Below are 21,434 nucleotides of genomic sequence, written 5' to 3' on the forward strand. Positions count from 1 at the left end.
CATTGGTGCTAAGATCATTCAACAATAAATGTCATAGAAATCAACTTTTCGATAAATAGATATTCCCTTGGCCAATTTTTATTGAGCAACTTTCTCATATATCAAATATAAAAATTATATTAGTTTGTTATAGTTATAGTTTGCATAATTGCACTCCATAGCAAATTTTATGTTTGTTATGGAGCTTTTGATTTGTATAATTCGCTAGATACATATAATTTTATACAAACTGTTCAGTTTTGTATAAATTCATTTATACATTGTAGTTTGTACAATTATAAGTGTATATGAGGAAAATATATGTATTTGTATTTGTATATACACCTTTCCCTCGCTTTATACAAACACAAACGCATTTTATACATTTTATATCGAAATGTATAAAATGACTAATTGTATACCGAATCAGATGACAAAAAAATGGGATGTTTGCTGCGAATTATAAATAAAATAAACTATGGCTATATCGTTTAATTTGAATTAATAGTTTGCTATTTCATACAATTTTCCCATTTTTATTTGTCATGTATTAATTTGACACACATCTTAAAAAGTAATAATAAAATGATAATTTTTCTATATCACTTATTAAATATAAAAAAATCATTATTTCGAAAAATGACTATAATTGATAATAAGATAAATTAAGAACTAATTAAATGATATATTCTTTCTTGAGTTTCCAAACTGAACAAGTAAAAATAAACATATAATTTTAATATAGTAAATAAGTAAAAATAAATGTAGAGAATATTACATACCAAAATTCCGACACCTATTTTTATTGGCGACCAGTTACATTACGGTCTCTCTATTAATTAATAGAGAACGACAGGGAGACAGAAATTTGTTAAATTTATGCTTGTACAGAAACAATGACATGTTGGATGGTTATATAAAAACTTAAAATAGGTAAATACCTATTCGTATCAAATATTTACATTAAATTAATTTTAACTCATAATAATTATGCGATTTGATAAAGTGAAATATATCTTATTTAAATTTAATTAAACAATAATTGTATATGTATAATATGTTTAAACACATATTATGTATTTATTAATTTGACAAAATTATACCTAGAAAAATAGCTTTTTACCATTGAAATGACAATATTACTCTCTATTATTTCCTTTTGTACCTTTTGTCATTTAATATGTCTCAAGTACTCACCAACGAGATAACAATTATGATGGAATGATAAGTATTCGTTCATTTTTAATCAGAGTTTGGAGTTTGAGTTTCCTTGGGTGCGTACTCACCTTTGTTAGGGAGTACTTTACCTCTAATATATAATTTTTCGACACAAACTAAAGTTTAATCGAATTCTGATGTGAATATCAAACTGGATGAAAAACATTTTTTTTTTTAAAAAAAGTGAATTAATGCTCGGCTTTTTCCACCAAATGCGTATCATATTAAATATGATTCTTTATTTAGGTTTGTTTCAACTTATATATGCAGAAGTTAAATGTCCTTTGATTTAAGGTTTTTACACTTAAAAAGTAAAATAATTACTCCGTATGTATCAATCAGAGGTGTGAAATGAGTGAATTTGGACATGTTATAAGCGGATTATTTACCCATTTCAAAAATTATTTGGGCTAAAATACCGGTCATTATCCAATCCACCCAATTTTTCCTATGTTTTAATTACTTTATTTGTTTTTTAATAATTTTTTAGTATCTAATGATTTTATATAACATATAAAATATATATAAAAAAACATCCTTTTGATAATGTTTTGATTAGATTTCTCGTAAATGAATTTGGACTATACATATCAGTAACTTGTTTTTAATGGGCTGAACTGAGTTGAACTTAAAAAATGAGCTATACTAATAAATGGGTAGGTAAATAACTCGACCAAACATGAGTGATTTGAGTTTGATTTTGTCACCTCTAATTTCAATTTATGTGACACATTTTTCTTATTAATACTCTATCTGTCCCTAATTACTTGTCCACTTTTGAATTGATACACCTATTAAGAAAATAATTAATGACATAATGAGTACCATTTTATCCCTGTTAATTATGAAGTGGATGAAAAGTTCTACATTTTTCAAAGTAATTAATCATTTAATTGAGGGTATAATATATATATTTTAAAAATTGTCCTTTCTTGATTTGTCAAATTGGACAAGTAATTAGGCACAACTATAAAAGGAAAAGTGGACAAGTAAATAGGGATAGAGGCCGTATGTGTTAAAAAGAATGTCACTTTTTTAATTATTAAGAACAATTAACTTTATAATTTTCCTTTTACCATTAATGAAATAATTTTTGCTCTAATAACTAAGCTTTATTTTAGATCACGTACTTCAAAAGTCTTATTTATTGTTATAATCTTTATGTCTAGTTAAATAATGTCACAGATTGAGACGAAGAAAGTATTGAGTTACACTAATAATCCAATTCTGTTTTAAAAAATAATAATAGATGACTGATTTTTAATCTTGGTGTGGTTTTGGCGTATAGGCTCGGACTGGTAAAAAAAACATAATAAAATCAAACCATAACAACCAAATTAATTATATTTCCGTATAAGGATATCAAATTACTTAATTCAAAAAATTGAAAAATCATCGAAAAATTTCCTTTATTTATTTTTTATCATAGCAATTGCGTAAGTATACATATAGTAAGTATACACTAAGGATAATCATAGTATGATTATACAGAACACTAAGGATTACAACTGGATCTGGAGCCTAAATTGTCCTAACAAAATTAAATATTTCATGTGGTTCTGTAATCATAATCCTCTACCTATCTGTCATTATCTTAATTCTGTAGGTATTAATATTGAACCTCTTTGTGTTATGTGTAGTAGGCCCGAAATCATTACACACATCTTTTTACATTGCAATAACGTCCATCAATACTGGGACAATTTAGGTATGTTGAATGAAATCAGGGAGATAGCATATTTAAACGATGTTGATTGGCTTAATAATTGTCGTAAGATTAAAAAAAGAATTATCAACAACAAGTTAGACTGGAGCCTTGCCTTTCCCTTCTATATTTGGAATATATGGCTATCTAGAAACCACAATTATCATAACAATACTAAAGACAATATCCCAATGACCAATCCCTATGAGAGAACCATGGAATTTATACACTTAACTGGGAAGGACACGAGGGGAAAATGTAATATGGAAAACAAGGATGTTGTTAGTTGGGATCCACCGAACTATGGATATAAATTAAATATAGATGGGTCTTTTAACCACAACACAAAAAAGGGTTGTTTTGCGTGACACCGATGGGAATTGGATAGTTGGTTATAGTGCAAAAATTAATGTAAACTCGTCAACAAATGTTGCACTATCATCTCTATTATATGGACTTCTTCTAACTGAAAAATTACACGTTCAACACTTGGAGATAGCAATTGACTCACTCGAGGTAATTAACTTTCTTCCAAATGAAAGAGATATATACTCACACAAATATTTTAAATGAATGCAGGGATTTGATTCATAGAATGGGGAACCCCCCCCCAATCAGGCATGAGCCTCGAGGAAAGAATAAAGTGGTGGATCTGCTAGCCAAAGGAGGCCAGAAGATGAAATCGGACCAGCTTTTTGAGGAATGGAGAGTTCCACCGTGGTTTGTTTGGAAGATACTAGAAGAAGAAAAAGTAAAAAATCATGTTCCACAAGCCTATAAGCCTCAATGTAATTTGAATTGTAACCAAATTATATGGCCTGATAACTCATGCACTACCCATAATGCAGCCACCTCTGTTTGTATTGATACATAATATTATGATCATATAATATCTCCTCTTTTAACAAAAAAAAGAAAAAGAAATATCATAAATGAAAAATGAGGTAGTCAAACTAAATTCAAAGTAGTTAGTGACTAAGATTATATGAATTCGATACTAGCTATGATGCCATTTATTACTTGTTACTTGTAACGCCTCTATATATTTTACTCAGCATCTCTACTTCCCATTACTCTCTCACCACCTTTTGATATCATGTCTCGAACAACTACCCACCAAAATTTATTTCCCACAAGCAGCGGAGGATCCTCCGATGCAGCTGCTAGTGGATCTAGTAGATCCACTAATCGCAAATCACCACCACCACCACCTCCCCATGAGCAGAGCAAAAGAAAGGTGAGAAAGACAGGGATTTTAAAGGTGGTGGCGGAGAATCCAATTGTAATAGTGGCGGTGCGTGGATGCTTCATGTGTGTGACTGTGAATGGTTTGGTGCAAAGACTGGGTGTTAATCTAAAGATGGTAGAGGTAGAGGAGGTGGAGAAAAGCGCGATGTTAGTGAAGTTGTCGAAGATTGAGGGCAGCGAGGGAGGACCGTGGGAGTTGCCGGCGGTGTATGTTGGTGGGAAGCTGTTGGGAGGTGTTGATAAAGTAATGGAGGCTCATGTTAAGGAGAATTTGTTCCCATGCTTAGGGCAGCTGGAGCCTTATGGCTTTGAAAATTTGTTTTTCTTTTTGTGGACAAGTGCCAATTCAAATGTACTCACTTATGTTGTCGTAATATTAAAACGAAAAGATGAAATTAGTTAATAAGCTTTTCATCACATTAAGTAGGCGTTTGGCCATGCGATATCATATCACGATATGATGTCGTGAGATGAAATCAGCGTTTGGACATGCGATTTTACGCTGATTTCATCTCACGATTTCATATCATGAGAGGTGATATCATATTCTCCAAAAACCATGATATGGAATCACCATGTGATTTCATATCATGATTTGAGATATTTTAATACAATAATTGATCCATGAGTTTATATTTTGTTAAAACAACCCCACATTTATATCTACTAACCATTTGTTTCATATGTAAATAAAATTTATAATGACATCATTACTTTTTAAAATTTATTATTCTCACCAATATAAAATTTATTATCACTTTAAATTTGGTGAATATATAAATGATAAAGTAGAAATTCATTTGGTGAATATAAATGAGAACAAAGGGAGTAATACTTTTTTTATTTTTCATAATAAAAAAAAAACGTCTTAATCTTATGACTGAGTATAATATTGATAAAAGACAATTTTCATTGGCGGTGCCGCACTTTCTTAATCTTAGTATTTGCAAAATGTTCGTTCACATGATTGAAGGATATCAAGTCCAATTGATTGAGGACTAAGGAAAATTTGATCAATTAGTTATTAATATTTAGTCAAGTGGACTAGTTATAATTTTTTTGATTAAATTTTATTAGAAGTGTTTTTGACTCAAACTTGTGGTAACTTTTTAAAATTTCGTTATTCAATAATATTTAACTATTGATTTTTCTTGTAAATAGTTAGAAGTTAGTGATGTTTGTTAATTTTTATCTTAGTGCATTTAACTTCTAAGTTAATATTTACTCACTAATGTATGCTTTTTTTCTACTTTATAGGTTATTTGTAAGAGTAGTTGAGAGATATGAACATATCAAGTACAATTTATGTTCAATTTTTTTTAATTAAATTAAAGTTAGATGAAACAATTATTTAACTGAAGAACAAATAACTTTGTAATCATTTATTATGCGATTTCATAATTTTTGTTTATTTGATAAGATTGAATAAACAATTGGGGTTATTTTAATAGTTTTACAACTTATGGGATTTTTATGTTTATGAGAAAATATACAACACAAAAATTCCATATCGCATGTCCAAACAAACCTTCAATTTCATCTCATGATTCCATATCATGATACCATATCATGATTTCATATCATGATATCATATCGCATGGCCAAACGGGCTCAAATAGTTATGTTTAACCATCAAAGCCCTAATTTTACCGATTTCATATTATCAATTTATAATAAAATGGTAATGCAGTATATTAATATACAACTTTGTATTTAACTAAAATTCATCCAAAGAAATGCTATATATGCAGTTTTGGATATACTTAAATTTCTTTATTCGTATGTATACTGCAGATTTTATTTATTTTGCTCATTTTTTTGTTCAGTATTTAAGGGTAAATTATTCAGGTAAACATTCAAAAATATGTATTACAACCAGATATAGTTCTAACTAATAAGGTTAAATATAATATTAGAAATAATTCTACTAGATACACAAAAACCAAATATATGTACTGATCATAAAATGCCTCAAGATTGTTAATGTGAGAAGTAGTTAGTTGGTCGGTTGCAGCGGAATAATAAGTACTCAATTAGTATTAATAAGAGATTTTTATTTTGTGTTCTAGCTAAATATGAAATCATCTTTATTAGAAGCGTGCTTTATACATGTTTAATTTTTTTCTACACAAATTCAGATCTAATTGAGTCTCAATGTGAATACTGAAATGAGACAAAAATAAAAACAAAAAAAATGTGAGAAGTAGTTTGTAACTTTGTATTAATTCAATTGTTGACTGTCAATTATGAAACAAACAATATGACTTTTCAGATAATTTTAATTGATCATTATCCAAATTAACCATTAGAGTGAGTGTGAGTGTAGATACTCCTTCGTTCCATTTTAATTATCGCTTTATTATTAAAAAAGTTGTTCTAAAATAAGTTACTTTAGTAATTCAAGACTAAAATTAATAATTATTTTTAATTATATTTTTTATTAAGTATAGCTAAGTGATAATTATGTGCGAGCTTTCATTATTTAAGTTTAGTTAAGTGATAAATTATGTGTGAGCTTTCATAATTTGATGTAAAATAAACTTAACACAATTACGTGATTTAATAAAGTGAGATATTTATTAATTAAATATAATTAAGTGATAATTATATATGTTTAACACCTATTATGCTTTCCTTATTTGATGTAAAAAAATTGGATAAATTTATACGAATAAATTTTCACCATTGAAATGACAATATTACTGTCTATTTTCTTTTGTATCTTTTGTCATTAAATACATCACAAATAATGTGAATGCTCCTGCTTTTTACCACCAACTGTCAATCATTAACTTAGATTCTTTACTTGGTGGAAGTAAAATGTCCTACATTTAAGGTTTCACCACTTAAAAATAAAAATAATTACTTCATCCGTAAATAGACGGAAGTTAAAATGAGTAAATTATTGACCCATTCAATAATTATTTAGGAGAAAATGTTGGTCACTATTAAAATTTCAAGTCACCCAATTTTTCTTAAGTTTTAATTATTTTATTTGTCGATTTTTTAATATTTTTTTTACCTAAAACATTTAATTTTATCTTTATGACTATATAAAACATATCAAATAAAAAATATATTATTTTAATAATATTTGAAAAAAAATTCATTAGTCAAGTTGTGCTACACATCAACTTAATTTTCATTGGACTGAAATGAGTTAAACTAGTAAATGGGCATATCAATAAGCTGTCCAAACTTGAGAAGTTTAGTTTTTTTTTTTTTTTTTGAGAAGTTTTAGTTTGACTTTGTCACCCTGGTCTTTTTTATAATTAAGAATAATTAACTTTAAAATTCTATTTTACCATATATGAAATGGTTTATACACAAATGATCAAGTTTATATTAGATTATAAGTATTCTTTTTCTTAAAATTTTATGACTAATCAAATGATGATGTTACACAAATTGAAATGGAAAACGTATCTAGTAACATTAACTTCTTATAAATTGTAAAGTTATTTGGATTAATTATTAGAACAAGGATAGATAAAACAACATATAAGAGCATCTTTCATTTCTTAAAATGAACATTTAATATGAACTAGATCTATTTAATTTAGCTAAAATGTATTCCCTTCCATTTTTACTTGTCATTATTTGACTTGATACATTTATTAAAAAATAATTATTGATATAAGTATTTTATCAAACTATCTTTATTAAATGATATTTAGTACTAGATCTTCGAAAATGATATTTAATGTTGAGGGTAACATGAAAAATATAATTATCTTTTTTTTATTTATTAAAAGTGACAAGTAAAAAAAAAATTATTTAAGAAATAAGACAAACAAAAATAAACCGAGAGAGTAGTTAAAAAATGAAAACGTTCTATTTATATTTAGCTAAGGTCGAATTGATCGGTGCACTAGCCAAATTTTTTTATTTAACTTTTACTTTTTAAAAATAATAAAAAACTGATTTTTAATCTTTGTGTGTTTTGACGTGTAAAAATTCAATTTTTTTTTTAATAATAAAAGACTGATTTTTAGTCTTCATGTGTTTTGACGTGTATGCTCAGAGTGGGAAAAAATTATAATAATTGCGAAAGTATAGTTAAATTTAAAAACACCATAAATGAATGATGATATAGTCAAACTAAATTCAAAGTTGTTAGTAACGCCATTTATTACTTCTTACTTATAACGCGCTTATATATTTCACTCTTTCTAGCATCTTCACTTCACATTATTTTCTCACCACCTTTTGATATCATGCGTCAAACAATTTCTCACCGAAGTTTCTTTCCCACAAGCAGCGGAGGAACATCCGCTGTATCTGCTAGTGCATCTAGCAAGATCCACTAGTCGCGAATCACCACCACCACCACCTCCCGGTGATGAGAGCACCAAAAAGGTGAGAAAAACGGGGATTGCAAATTTCTTTTTCTTTTGTGGCAATTCAAATGTACTCAGTTATGTTGTAGTAATATTGAACATGAACTTTTTTATGCAAGAAAATCAAAGCCCTAATTTTACTGATTTCATATCATCAATTTATAATAAAATGGTAATGCAGTATATACATCTTTGTATTTAACCAAAATTCATCCAAAGAAATGATATATGCAGTTTTAGATATACTTTAGTTTCTTTAATCGCATGCATACTGCATATTTTATTTATTTTGCTCATTTTTGTGTTCAGTATTCAAGGGTAAATTATTCAGGTAAACAAAAAAAATCATTCAAAAATATGTATTACAACCAGAGATAATTCTAACTAATAAGGTTAAATATAATATTTGAAATCATTCTACTCAATAAACAAAAACCAACTATATGTACTGACCATAAAATGCCTCAAGATGTGTTAATGCGAGAAGTAGTTAGTTGGTCGGTTGCAGCGGAATAATAAGTACTCAATTAGTGTTAATAAGAGATTTTGAGTTTGTGTTCTAGATAAATATGAAATCATCTTTGTTAAAAGTGTGTTTTACTCATGTTTAAAATTTTCCTACACAAATTCAGATTTAATTGAATCTCAATGTAAATACTGAAATCAGACAAAATAAAATAAAATGTGAGAAGTAGTTTGTAACTTAGTATTAATTTAATAGTTGACTGTCAATTATGAAGCAAACAATATGACTTTTCAAATGATTTTAATTGATCATTATCCAAATTAACCATTAGAATTATTTTGAGTGTGATACTCCTTCGTTCCATTTTAATTATCGCTTTATCATTAAAAAATTGTCCTAAAATAAGTTATTTTAGTAATTCAAAACTAAAATTGATAATTATTTTTAATTAAGAGTTAAGTGATAATTTTGTGCGAGCTTTCATTAATTTGATGTAAAATAAACTTAACACGATTGCGTGATTTAATAAAGCGAGATTTATATTAATTAAATATAATTAAGTGACAATTATATGTGTTTAACACCTATTATACTTTCATTATTTGATGTAAAAAATTTATACGAATAAATTTTCACCAATGAAATGACAATATTACTGTCTATTTTCTTTTGTATCTTTTGTCATTAAATACGTCGCAAATAATGTGAATGCTCCTACTTTTTACCACCAACTTTCAACCATATATGAAATGGTTTATACACAAATGACTCAAGTTTATATTAGATCATAAATATTATTTTTCTTAAAATTTTATGACTAATCAAATAATGTCACACAAATTGAAATGGAAGAAGTATTTAATAACATTAACTTCTTATAAATTGTATGTACTTATTATTGAAAGATTTTAAAGTTATTTAGATTAATTAATAGAACAAGGATAGATAAAACAACAATAAGGGCATCTTTGATTTCTCAAAAGCAACATTTAATGTGAACTAGATCTATTTAATTTAGCTAAAACGTATTTTCTTTCATTTTTACTTGTCATTATTTAACTTGACATATTTATTAAAAAAATAATTATTGATATAAGCATTTTATCAAACTACCCTTATTAAATGATATTTAGTACTAGATCATCCAAAATAATTTGAAGAATAAATATTTAATATTGAGGGTAACATGAAAAATATAATTATCTTTTCTTGATATATCAAAAATGACAAGTATTTAACTTTTACTTTTTAAAAATAATGATTGACTGATTTTTAATCTTCGTGTGTTTTGACGTGTAAAAATTTAATTTTTACTTTTTTTTTTAAATAATAGAAGACTGATTTTTAGTGAGTCCTGAGCCAAAAGGGTAAAAATAATTGTCAAAAATTTCAAAAGGGTACATCAATTTTTTTTTAAAACCAAAAGGGCAAAATTGCTCGTCACGGAGCGATTTTCTTCTGACAAAATTGGCGCCGTTACTGTTAAAAAACATAAAAATCGCTGCCCCAACAACAATTTTGTCAAAAATAATAATTTAATATCGCTGTCCCAGCAGCGTTTTTCTCAAAAAAAGAAAAACTTTTTAAAATTTAAATTGCTGCTATAGCAGCGATTTTCTTTAGAAAGTTAATTTTTTTTTTTAAAAATATCGCTTGCAAGGGAGGGATTTCATTATAAAAAAATGCATTTTAAATATATTGCTACTTTGAAGAAAGCAGTGATTTAAAAAAAAAGTTTTTTTTTTTTTTTTTTAGAAAATCGCTACCTGGCAAGCGATTTTTAATAAAAAAAAATTAAACTTTTTTAAGAAAATGTCTGCTATAGCAACTATTTCATTTTTAAAAAAAAATTTAATTATCTTTTTTTGAGAAAAAGACTGTTGGGGCAGCGTTGTTAAAAAAACTATTCACAAAATCGCTGCCACAACAGCAATTTTAAAGAAAAAAAAGAAATTTTTTTTGGACGAAATGGCTGTTGGGGCATCGATTTTTATGTTTTTTAAAAGAGTAACAACATCAATTTTGTCAGAAGAAAATCTCTCCGTCAGGAGCGATTTTGCCCTTTTGGTTAAAAAAAAATTGATGTACCCTTTCAAAATTTTTGACAATTTTTTTTGCCCTTTTAACTTCGAACTCGATTTTTAGTCTTCATGTGTTTTGACGTATTTGCTCGGAGTGAGAAAAAATTATAATAATTGCGAAAGTATAGTTAAAATTAAAAACACCATAAATGAGTGATGATATAGTCAAACTAAATTCAAAGTAGCTAGCGACGTCATTTATTACTTTTTATTTGTAAAGCTTATATATTTCACTCTTTCTATTATATTCACTTTACATTATTTTCTCACCACCTTTTGATATCATGCGTCGAACAACTTCCCACCGAAATTTCTTTCCCACAAACAGTGGAGGATCATCCGCTATATCTGCTAGTGGATCTAGCGAATCACCACCTCCTCCCGATGATGAGAGCACCAAAAAGGTGAGAAAAACGGGAATTGCAAAGGTGGTGGCGGAGAATTCAATTGTGATTGTGGCCGTGTTGGGATGCTTCATGTGCGTCACTGTGAATGGTTTGATGCAAAAACTAGGTGTAAATCCAAAGATCGTAGAGGTGAAAGAGGCGGAGAAAACCGCGACTTTGGTGCAGCTGGCGAAGATTGAGGACGGGAGCGGTGGACCGTGGGAGTTGCCGGCGGTATATATTGGTGGGAAGCTGTTGGGTGGCGTTGATAAAGTAATGGAGACTCATCTCAACGGAGAATTTGTTCCCATGCTTAGGGCAGCTGGAGCCATATGGCTTTGAATCTCTTTTTTATTTCTTCTTTCAGTGGACAAATGGCAGTTAAAATGTACCCACTTATGTAGTGGTATTGGACATCAACTTTTATATATATCTATGGAAGAAATGAAACTTTTGAAACATTGATCGAGCGATAGATATTTATGTGATTATAAATAAATAAATTAGAAAATTTCAAGTTGAATCGTTTCTAAAAAGGATGTACGATATACTTTTTAAAAAATCTAAAAATAAATAAATAATACATAATATAAATTGAGACGGATAAAGTACTAGTAGATAAGCTTACATCTGCGATTGATTTTAGTTTAGCTTGGTTGAATTGCAGGATTTTCCTTTAATTTTTTATTTTTTTTAATGAAAACCCTAATATTACTGATTTCATTGAACAACTACTTTAAAATGTTGAAGTCAATTCCATAATAGCATAAAATGGTAATGCAGTATATATATCTTTGCGTTTAACTAAAATTCATCCAAAGAAATGAAATATATGCAGTTTTAATTTAGAATTAATTCAGTTTTTTTTTTTAATTCGTATGTATACTGCACTTTTTATTTATTTTGCTCATTTTTGCATTCAGTATTTAAGGGTCAATTAGTCAGGTAAACAACAAAAATCAATTAAGAATTATATTATAACTCGATCGAGATAATTTTAGTAATAATGTTTTTTTAATCATGAATATCAATGGAAAATAAAGTTTGATAGTTCCATGTATAATTGGTTAAATATAATTTGAAACAATTCTACTCTATAAACAAAAACCAACCATATGTACTGATCAAAATGCCTCAGCCCTCAAGAAAGATGTGTCAATGTGAGAAGTAGTCAATCGGTTGTAGCGAAGTAATAAGTACTAATTTTGTGTTAATCAGAAGTTTTGGATTTTGTTTTAGCTAAATATGAAATAACCTTTGTTAGAAGTATTATGTTTTACTACAATGTAAAAATTCTCTATAAAATTCAAATCTAATCGAATTTCAATATGACTACTAGACAGCTGGCAAAAATAAAAAAATGTAAGTAGTTGACTATCAACTGTGAAGCAATAATGCCAATTCTGATGATTTTAATTGATCATTATCCAAATTAAATATATTAAAATTATTGTGAGTGTACATATTCCTCCGTAGCATTTTTAATATCGCTTTAACATTAAAAAAAATTTGTTTCATTTTAATAATTCAAAACTAAAATTGATAAAAAAATTTAACTATACCCTAATTAATATTTATAAAAATTCTTTATAATAATGTTCAATTCTAAAAAATATAATAAGAATAATTTAATAAATTATGCTTGTATTTATTATTATTTTTTTAATTAACATGAAAAAATTTAAAACGATAGTCAGAATGAAAAAAATATATTTAATTTTTACTTATTTTTAAATAATAGAAAACTGATTTTTACCCTTCGTGTTTTGGCGTGTTATATATATGCTCGGAGTGTGGAAAACAAAAATCATAATAATTGGGAAGGAGATTATAAATGAATGATGATATAGTCAAAATAAATTCAAAGTAGTTGGTGATGGAGATTACATGAATTTGATATTAGCTATGACGCTCATTTATTACTTCTTACTTGTAACGGCCCTATATATTTCATTCTTTCTAACATTTTTACTTTACATTATTCTCTCACCACCTTTTGATAATATATCATGTTCCACCGTAATTTCTTTTCCACAAGCAGCGGAGGATCCTCCACTGCAGCTACTAGTGGATCCAACGGATCCACTAGTAATCAGAGCACCAGAAAGGTGAGAAAAACGAGGATTGCAAAGATGGTGGCGGATAATGCTGTAGTAATTGTGGCTGTACACGGATGCTTCATGTGCGTTACTGTGAATAGTTTGGTGCAAAGACTAGGTGTTAACCCTAAGATGATAGAGGTAGAGGAGGAGGAGAAAACCGCGACATTGGTGAAGCTATCGAAGATCGAGGACGGGATCGGAGGACCGTGGGAGTTGCCGGCGGTATATGTTGGTGGGAAGCTATTGGGTGGAGTTGATAAAGTTATAGAGACTCATCTCAAGGGAGAACTTGTTCCCATGCTTAGGGCTGCTGGAGTCTAATGTCTTTGAAAATCTCTTTTTCTTTTTTTTTCTCTTTTTATGGACAAGTGGCAATTCAAATGTACCCTCTTAGTTATGTGGTGGTAATATTGGACAATCAAAAATAAATTGAAAAATATTATTTCTAAAAAATAATGGACTATAAGATAATAAAAAAGTTTTTTATCCTCTCATCAATGCATCAAGTTAAATAGTTAAGTTTAACAATCTTAAGCAACTTTAAGGTTATGATTTTAGTTTAAGTTGAATTGAACTATCTTCCTTTAATTTATTCTTGTTTATTCGAATCAAAGCCCTAATTTTACAGATTTCATTGAACAACTATTTTAAAATGTTGAAGTTAATTCCAGTATTAGCATTAAAATGGTAATGCATAATATATGTTTGTAGTTAAGCAAAATTCATCCAAAGAATTGATACATATGCAGATTTAGAATTAATTAAGTTTCTTTATTTGTATGTATATTGAATTTTTATTTATTTTGTTCATTTTTGCATTCAGTATTTAAGGGTAAATTATTCAGGTAAACAACAAAAATCAATCAAGAATTATATTATAACCAGAGATAATTTTAACTAAAAATGTTTTTTTTTTAAAAAATCATGAATATCAACAATCTTCTTGGAAAATCAAGTTTGATAGTCAAATATAATATCTGAAACAATTCTACTCGATAAACAAAAATCAACTATACGTACCGATCAAATTGCATCGAGTAAGATGTATTAATAATGTGCGAAGTAGTTAATCGGTTGTAGTGGAATAATAAGTACTTATTTGATGTTAATAAGAGATTTTTGGTTTGTTATTTAGCTAAATATGAAATTACCTTTGTTAGATGAGATGTTTTACTTCAGTGAATTTTTTTTTACAGAAATTCAGACCTAATCAAGTCTCAATGTGAATATTGAACATGGTGAAAACAAAAAATGTAAGGAGTAGTTTGTATTAATTCAATAGTTGACTGTCAACTATTCAATTATGAGTGTAAACGCTCCCACGTTCCATTTTAATTATTGCTTTATCATAAAAAATTATCTCAAAATATGTCATTTAGTAATTTCAAATTAAAAATTACTATAATAATTATTTTTAACTATATCTTTAATATTAAAAAGAGTCTTTTTAATGATATTCAGTTCTCCAAAAGTATTTACTAATAAATAAAAATAATTTAGTAAACTATGTTTCATATTCTTAATAAATGTTAAAAAAAGAAATTCAAATGATACTTAAAAATAGTACTATTTCACGCACTTGTTACTTTAAAAAGCTCACGATAATTGTGGAATGAGGAAAAAAAAGGATTGAAAAGATGAGGACAGACGATATAAATTATAATGGATGACGTAACCACTAAAAAATTCTTAATTAAATATTCACATAAGTAAAAAGTTAAACTACAAAAAAAAGGAAATTAATTTCGTAAGATATTTTATTTCTTATTCTTTATTTTTTTCAGAATAAACTAAAATACATATCCTTAAGTCTTGGATGTTCTCATGTTCACACTTCTGGTCCAATTTTTTTTTTACTAAAACAAATGTTTAGTGCGTAGGTTAGTTTAATGACCATAAATTGTGTGACATCAAATAATTATATTCTTGCAATTCATAAATATTGTGACTAAATTGACTAGGTGGCTATTTGAATTGACTATTAATTTATCGTTTATAAGTAAAAAGTTATAAATTAAAATTTATTACAATCCGTGAATATTACAACTAAGTTGACTAGGTGGCCATTTAATTCGAATTGACTATTAGCTTGTTGCTTATAAGTTAAAAATTATAAATAAAAATTTCTACGTTAGTTTAGCGATCATAAATTGCGTGACACCAAATAATTATATTCTTGTAATCCACGAATATTACGTCTAAAGTTGACTAGGTGCCCATTTAATTTGAAATGACTATTAGTTGGTCGTTTATAAGTCAAAAGTTATAAATTAAAATTTCCAACTTATGATTTTTATTATTTTGACTAAAAACACTTTTTAATTTTATTCAAACACTATATAATTACTTAAAGTTATTTTAACTTAAAACACTTGAAATAAATCAATTCAAACAGACTCTAAATAAGTTAGATGCATGGCTCTGATCAGATGATCTCTTTGGGCTTATGTAACGATCCTCTTAGTCGTTTTATGAATTTTAATAATTATTTTTATATTTACCTTTTTAGTAGTTTTTACAAATAATTTATGACTTATAAGAATGAGTGACATGATTTTTAGATTTAATAAAGGATTATTTTATTGCTAATAATAGTGAAAAAAATAGAAAAGGAAAATAAATAAATGAATAAATAAAAGAAATAAGGGCAAGAAGCCCTAAATTGTTGAAAACTGACGAAACAATGGGAAAACAATAACTTTCTGGCAAAAACTACTTACGATGCGGCGACAATCAAAAGGAAGAAATAATCGATACAGCTAAGAATTCAATTAGGCATTTTTGTTTTAGATAAGGTCATATGTTGTAGATATAGATTAAGATAGTATTATATGTTGGTTTCTGTGCAACATGAGTTGTTAATTTATTAGGTTAAATTGTTATATATGCGTATTAATTGCTTCTGCCAATGCGATTGATGATTAGGAAAGTTGATGATTGACTAATGATTAGGTAAATACTAAGCAATATGAATAAGATTCAGGAGTTACGGTGAATTAGTTTTGATCTTCCTTTTCCAGATTTTTTCCCTCTATAATTATCAAATTATAAGTCAAATTTCGATAATACAAGTATATGTAATTGAATAATAAATGTATTATATTATATGAATACTGTTAGGGTTGTATTATTTGGGGAAATTGAAACTTAACCCTAGGCTTGAAACTTGGAAAATATGATAATTGAAATGTTAATTGACATCAAGATTTAGGAACTTGATTATAAACTTGGGTGATTTTTTGGGTCAAGGCTAAACACATAGTAATATGAGTGTTGTTAGTTTTGGAATCTTATTGTGGTCATTTATTTTGAATAGATTGCATTTATTTGGAGCTCAACGAAAGTGGAAGGCACAAGTGCCGGAGTGAATTCTTGATTATTAATTGAGGCAAGTGAATTTCTAAACCCTTGTTAAGTGTATGAAATTTGTGTATTTCCTTGTGGTATGTGTTTGGGAGTAATGGGACTTCGTGAAGGGTTGACTTGTCCACCTTGATTAATTCTAATGATGTAAAAGGGTAATAAAAGGCAAAGTGATTAATTGTTTGTGTGATGTGTTGAGAATGATACAAGTACTGGTGTTATAAAGGGAAAGTTTATTACTATAGAATGCGGATTGTAATCCGATAATGCCAAAGCATATGGGCATTAGCTGATATATTATTGACTTGATTTATTATGTGTGATTGTGTTTTTTACTGAACCCGTATAATTATGATAATTGAGGTGATTATATGTTACAACGACATTTGATTTATTGAGATGTTGCATCATCCCCTTTAATTGATATCATACTGTGCACATGCATTGACATGAGATTGGGTATGAGTAAAGGTCTAACACGTGGAGATCGTCCGTGTTGAGATCGAGTATGATTATATTTTGGGCACGTGGAGATCGTTCGTGTGAGGAATTGATTATGATTATAAGTTGGGCACGTGGAGATCGTCCGTGCTGGGGATTGTTTGATTTTATGATAGTGCGTTGAGATCGTCCGCACAAACACGTGGAGATTGTCCGTGTCGGTATATGGACCTCGCGAGTCCCCATGGGTCATGAACTCTCGATGTATTTCCGAGAAGTATCATGTATATACGGTTGAGAGAGTACTTGGTAGGCATTCATTTCATGGTGTCATATTGCATTGCATCCCATGGCATCCTTCATTCTTGCTGATTTGTGTTTATTTGGTGGTTGGAAAGTACTTGATATTGATTTAACTCTATTTGATGAACTTGATCTTGTGTGTTGTTGATATTATATTGTGAGTTCCCTTTTTGTGGAAGTTGTGATTGATGAATATTGAGTTGTTATTGAGGATATGTAATTGGTTAAAGTGATTGTTATTGAGCTGGGTGCTATGTACATTGTGAACTGTTAGGTTGGGCTGGTTTTATGCAGGTTGTATTTGTGGAGGTTTGGTTGGTGTGTAAGGAGTACCCGTATTTTATTCCCTTAGCTTGTGTTTAGAAGTTTACTTGCTGAGTACCGCGTGGTTTGGTACTCACCCCTTGCTTCTACATTTTTGTAGGTTACTATCCCGGACCTTTGTGATATTTTCTCTTCTCCTTATCTGAGGCTTCTTATGGAGGTTTGTGAGGTAGCTGCTAGTCATTTCAGCGGACCTTCTTACTCCTATTTATGATCTTGTTCTATTCTAGAAACATTGTCATTTGAGACTTCTTTTTTTGAATCAATTGTAATACTTTAGAGGCTTATACATGTGACAACTAGGTTTTGGGGGTTTAATTAAGTTAACCTTGTTTTCCGTAGTATTTTATAGTATTAGACTTTTATTCACGTTTTACTACCGCATTCACTGTATTAGTTGGGTTTTAGGCTGACTTGTCTTGATGGGATAAGACGAGTGCCATCACATCAATTTTTGGGTCGTGACAGGTTAAACGGTGGAGTTCTCTAGTCAACTACTCCTTCGGTCGCTATTTATTTGTCAAATGTTTCCTAATTGATTTCTCTTTTTATGTGTCATTTTTAACAAATCAAGGAAGAACAATTTTCTTTTTCCACTTATACCCTTAATTTAATAACATTGAGTTAGGTTTTTGGAAAATGTAGTAATTATTATGTCCAATAATAGTTGTTCACTATTGATTTGACACACTCCTTAAGAAACAATAAATAATAGGAGTGATATTACTATATTATCCTTTGACTTTATTAAATTTAATATTTTGAAAATTCTGTTAGATGATAAATAATATTTAATAGCGAGGGTAAAATAGATACAAAAGGTAAATTATCTCTTGATTTTCTAAATTGGACAAGTATTGTTGTACGACTATTTTTAGTATAATGGACAATTATTGTTGGACAGAGAGAGTACATATATTTGAGACTCTATCAATTAATATGAATACGATGATAAATTCACTATACTAATCATTACTTTTTAATAAGTATATTAAGTCAAAATTTAAGAAGTAAATAGAGACCGAGGGAGTATTCGTTATCACATGAATAATATTAGTGGATTTTGAGTTCCAACTAGTAGTTAATATGTATCTGTCATTCTGTTAATGTGTCGTGCTTACTTTTTTGTGTGTTAAATTATTTGTTGTGATTTATTTTTAGAAGAAAAATTTAGTTATTTTATTCTTTATTGGTATTTGGACAATTATATATATATATATATATATATATATATAACATCACATGTATAAACGACTATTAATATTTAACCCCTTTGATCAATCCTTAATATATTTTTTGAATAATTTTTGTGCAAATACACTGATCAGTTTCTTCAATCCCTTTCTAATAAGAAACTCAAGAGATAATTAGGATCTGAATTATAAATTTTAATAAAAGAATAAAGTTTGAATCACAAAAGAGAATATAGTCAGCGTGCAAAATGTGAAAGACTCCTCTTAATAAGATGATTAGTAGAATAGTAAGAAGTAACTGATCAATTAACCCCCTTATACACTGATAATCATGGACTTAATTCTTTCGAATGCCCATATGATTATTCTAATTAATATCAATAATTAACCAGTGTATTCAACAAAAGAAAATCGTTAAACAAAGAACAAATGGTTATAAAAAAAAGGAATTTTCGCAAATAGCCAGTATAATAAACTTAATTATGCTTCATAGCTATAGTTTGCATATATACGGGTTGTAGCTATAGTTTTAGCGGCCTCATTTGTATAATTCGTGGATTTGTATAATTCACATGTTTTTATAATTCGCAGGTTTGTATAATTCGCGGGTACATTCATTTGTATAATTCAGTTATTTTTATATAAAATCAAAATAACAAATTATACAATTATGTAAGCATTTATACACATTATATTATACAAAAATTATACAAATTTCGAATTATACAAACATGCGAATTATACAAAAATAAAAGGCTGAGCTGCGTAATTATAACTAAAAGTAGACCGTGAATTATAATTAAAGTAAATTATAGCTATATTAACTAATTAACTAATATATGTTTGCTTAATTTGCGTAATTTTTCCAAAAAAAGAAACAGAACGAATAGGAAAAAGAGTTCATAGGCCCATTGACATATAATGGCCCAATGTTACTTTTTAGAGTTCAAAATAGGAGTAACTAATTATAGGGACGGAGGGAGTATTTTAAATTTTAATTACCACATTAATGAATAAAATTACATTTATTTTAAAAGAATTTCTCTGAATGAATAAACGAATATGAGATGAACAACCTAAAATTTGAATGAAATTAAACCAACATGAATCTAGGTATGAGTAAATTTAGGAGCTTCATTATTTATTTCATACATAAAAGCAACAAACAATTAATTTATAGTCAAATATGAGTATATAGAGCTCATCCAGGAATAGAATCATCAAGATTCAAGATAATATGAAACTCTTTTAGCCATAATTATTTGTTTGTCCAACTCAAATATTTTTTGTATGTACAAGAAAAAAGGGTAATAAATTAAATATGAAAAAACGTTTCTTAAAATATTATATAAGAAGAAGAAGAAGAAAACACAACTACATATCACATAAAGTCATAAACATCCTTCATTTTTGGACTTAATAAGTTACCATATACATAAGTAGCTTATCAAGACAAAGATGAAGCAAAGAAATTATGCCCATCATGATGTGTCCCAAAGTGGCCTTCATCACCAATTAAACAAGCATAAAACTCCTTATCAAGATGATTATGCTTGGATTGATCATGAAGTTGCAAACATGAAGTACTCCCAACTTCATCACATGAACTTGAAATTGATGAATAATTATTAGTTGTGGTGTTGAATCCCAACAACACTTCGTGATTTTTGTTTAGCTCCTTTCTAAGCCTCTCAACTTCCAATTTCAACTTCTCATTATCCTCAAGGGCATTATCTAGTCTTTGTTGCAAGGTTTTATAGTCAACCTCTAGGCTTTGACTTTTCCATCGCGCTCGTTTGTTCTGATACCATATTGCGACTTGCCTGGGTGGTAACCCCAGTTCCTGGGCAAGTTGGGATTTTCTATCGGAATCAAGCTTGTTATTGGAGCTAAAGCTAATCTCTAAGAGCCTCACTTGATCTTGGTTGAGCCTTTTCTTGTGACATTTTAGATGAATTTTTCGAGTTTGAGAATTCAAGAAATTCATTTTGATTAATAATATAATATAGTAGAAAGTTTATGAAAAAATCAAGAATTTGGGAGTCATATATTATGAGGAGAAGAGAATGATTAGGAATTTGGCTCCCATATATAGTTCACTTTCATTAATACTAAAGGGAGCCTACTAGAAAGTTGGGCAATATATCGTTTTCATGTATACACGAGGTCATCACGTGGGTGTGGTCTACTTATGATAGGATATTGACATAAAGTCTTTTTAATCAAATTAAAATCATATCATACTTATAAATTTAAATCTCTAATTATTCAATAAGTTTTAATTT

At 28.3% G+C, this 21,434-nt stretch overlaps 3 protein-coding genes across 3 annotated transcripts; 2 read left to right on the forward strand and 1 right to left on the reverse strand.

Annotated features, from left to right (window-relative positions):
* Positions 1 to 11,321: 11,321 nt before the first annotated feature.
* On the forward strand, positions 11,322 to 11,765 carry LOC125822887 (glutaredoxin-C9-like). Its single transcript, XM_049502352.1, has one exon. The coding sequence runs from the start codon at positions 11,322 to 11,324 to the stop codon at positions 11,763 to 11,765; it is 444 nt and encodes a 147-aa protein (XP_049358309.1).
* Positions 11,766 to 13,432: 1,667 nt separating this feature from the next.
* On the forward strand, positions 13,433 to 13,846 carry LOC125822888 (glutaredoxin-C9-like). The gene has a single exon (XM_049502353.1). It carries the CDS (start codon positions 13,433 to 13,435, stop codon positions 13,844 to 13,846), a length of 414 nt encoding a protein of 137 aa, XP_049358310.1.
* Positions 13,847 to 20,508: 6,662 nt separating this feature from the next.
* On the reverse strand, positions 20,509 to 21,195 carry LOC125822746 (homeobox-leucine zipper protein ATHB-52-like). Its single transcript, XM_049502184.1, has one exon. It carries the CDS (start codon positions 21,134 to 21,136, stop codon positions 20,597 to 20,599), a length of 540 nt encoding a protein of 179 aa, XP_049358141.1. The 5' UTR covers positions 21,137 to 21,195; the 3' UTR covers positions 20,509 to 20,596.
* Positions 21,196 to 21,434: the final 239 nt, after the last annotated feature.

Source organism: Solanum verrucosum, unplaced genomic scaffold (assembly GCF_900185275.1).
Source record: "Solanum verrucosum unplaced genomic scaffold, falcon-dt-bn FXZP01000103.1, whole genome shotgun sequence".
Classification (NCBI taxonomy): Eukaryota; Viridiplantae; Streptophyta; class Magnoliopsida; order Solanales; family Solanaceae; genus Solanum; species Solanum verrucosum.

Excerpts from the sequence above, each read along its gene's own strand:
- LOC125822887 (XM_049502352.1), top strand. The coding sequence starts at position 11,322 with ATGCGTCGAACAACTTCCCACCGAAATTTCTTTCCCACAAACAGTGGA.
- LOC125822888 (XM_049502353.1), top strand. The coding sequence starts at position 13,433 with ATGTTCCACCGTAATTTCTTTTCCACAAGCAGCGGAGGATCCTCCACT.
- LOC125822746 (XM_049502184.1), bottom strand. The coding sequence starts at position 21,136 with ATGAATTTCTTGAATTCTCAAACTCGAAAAATTCATCTAAAATGTCAC.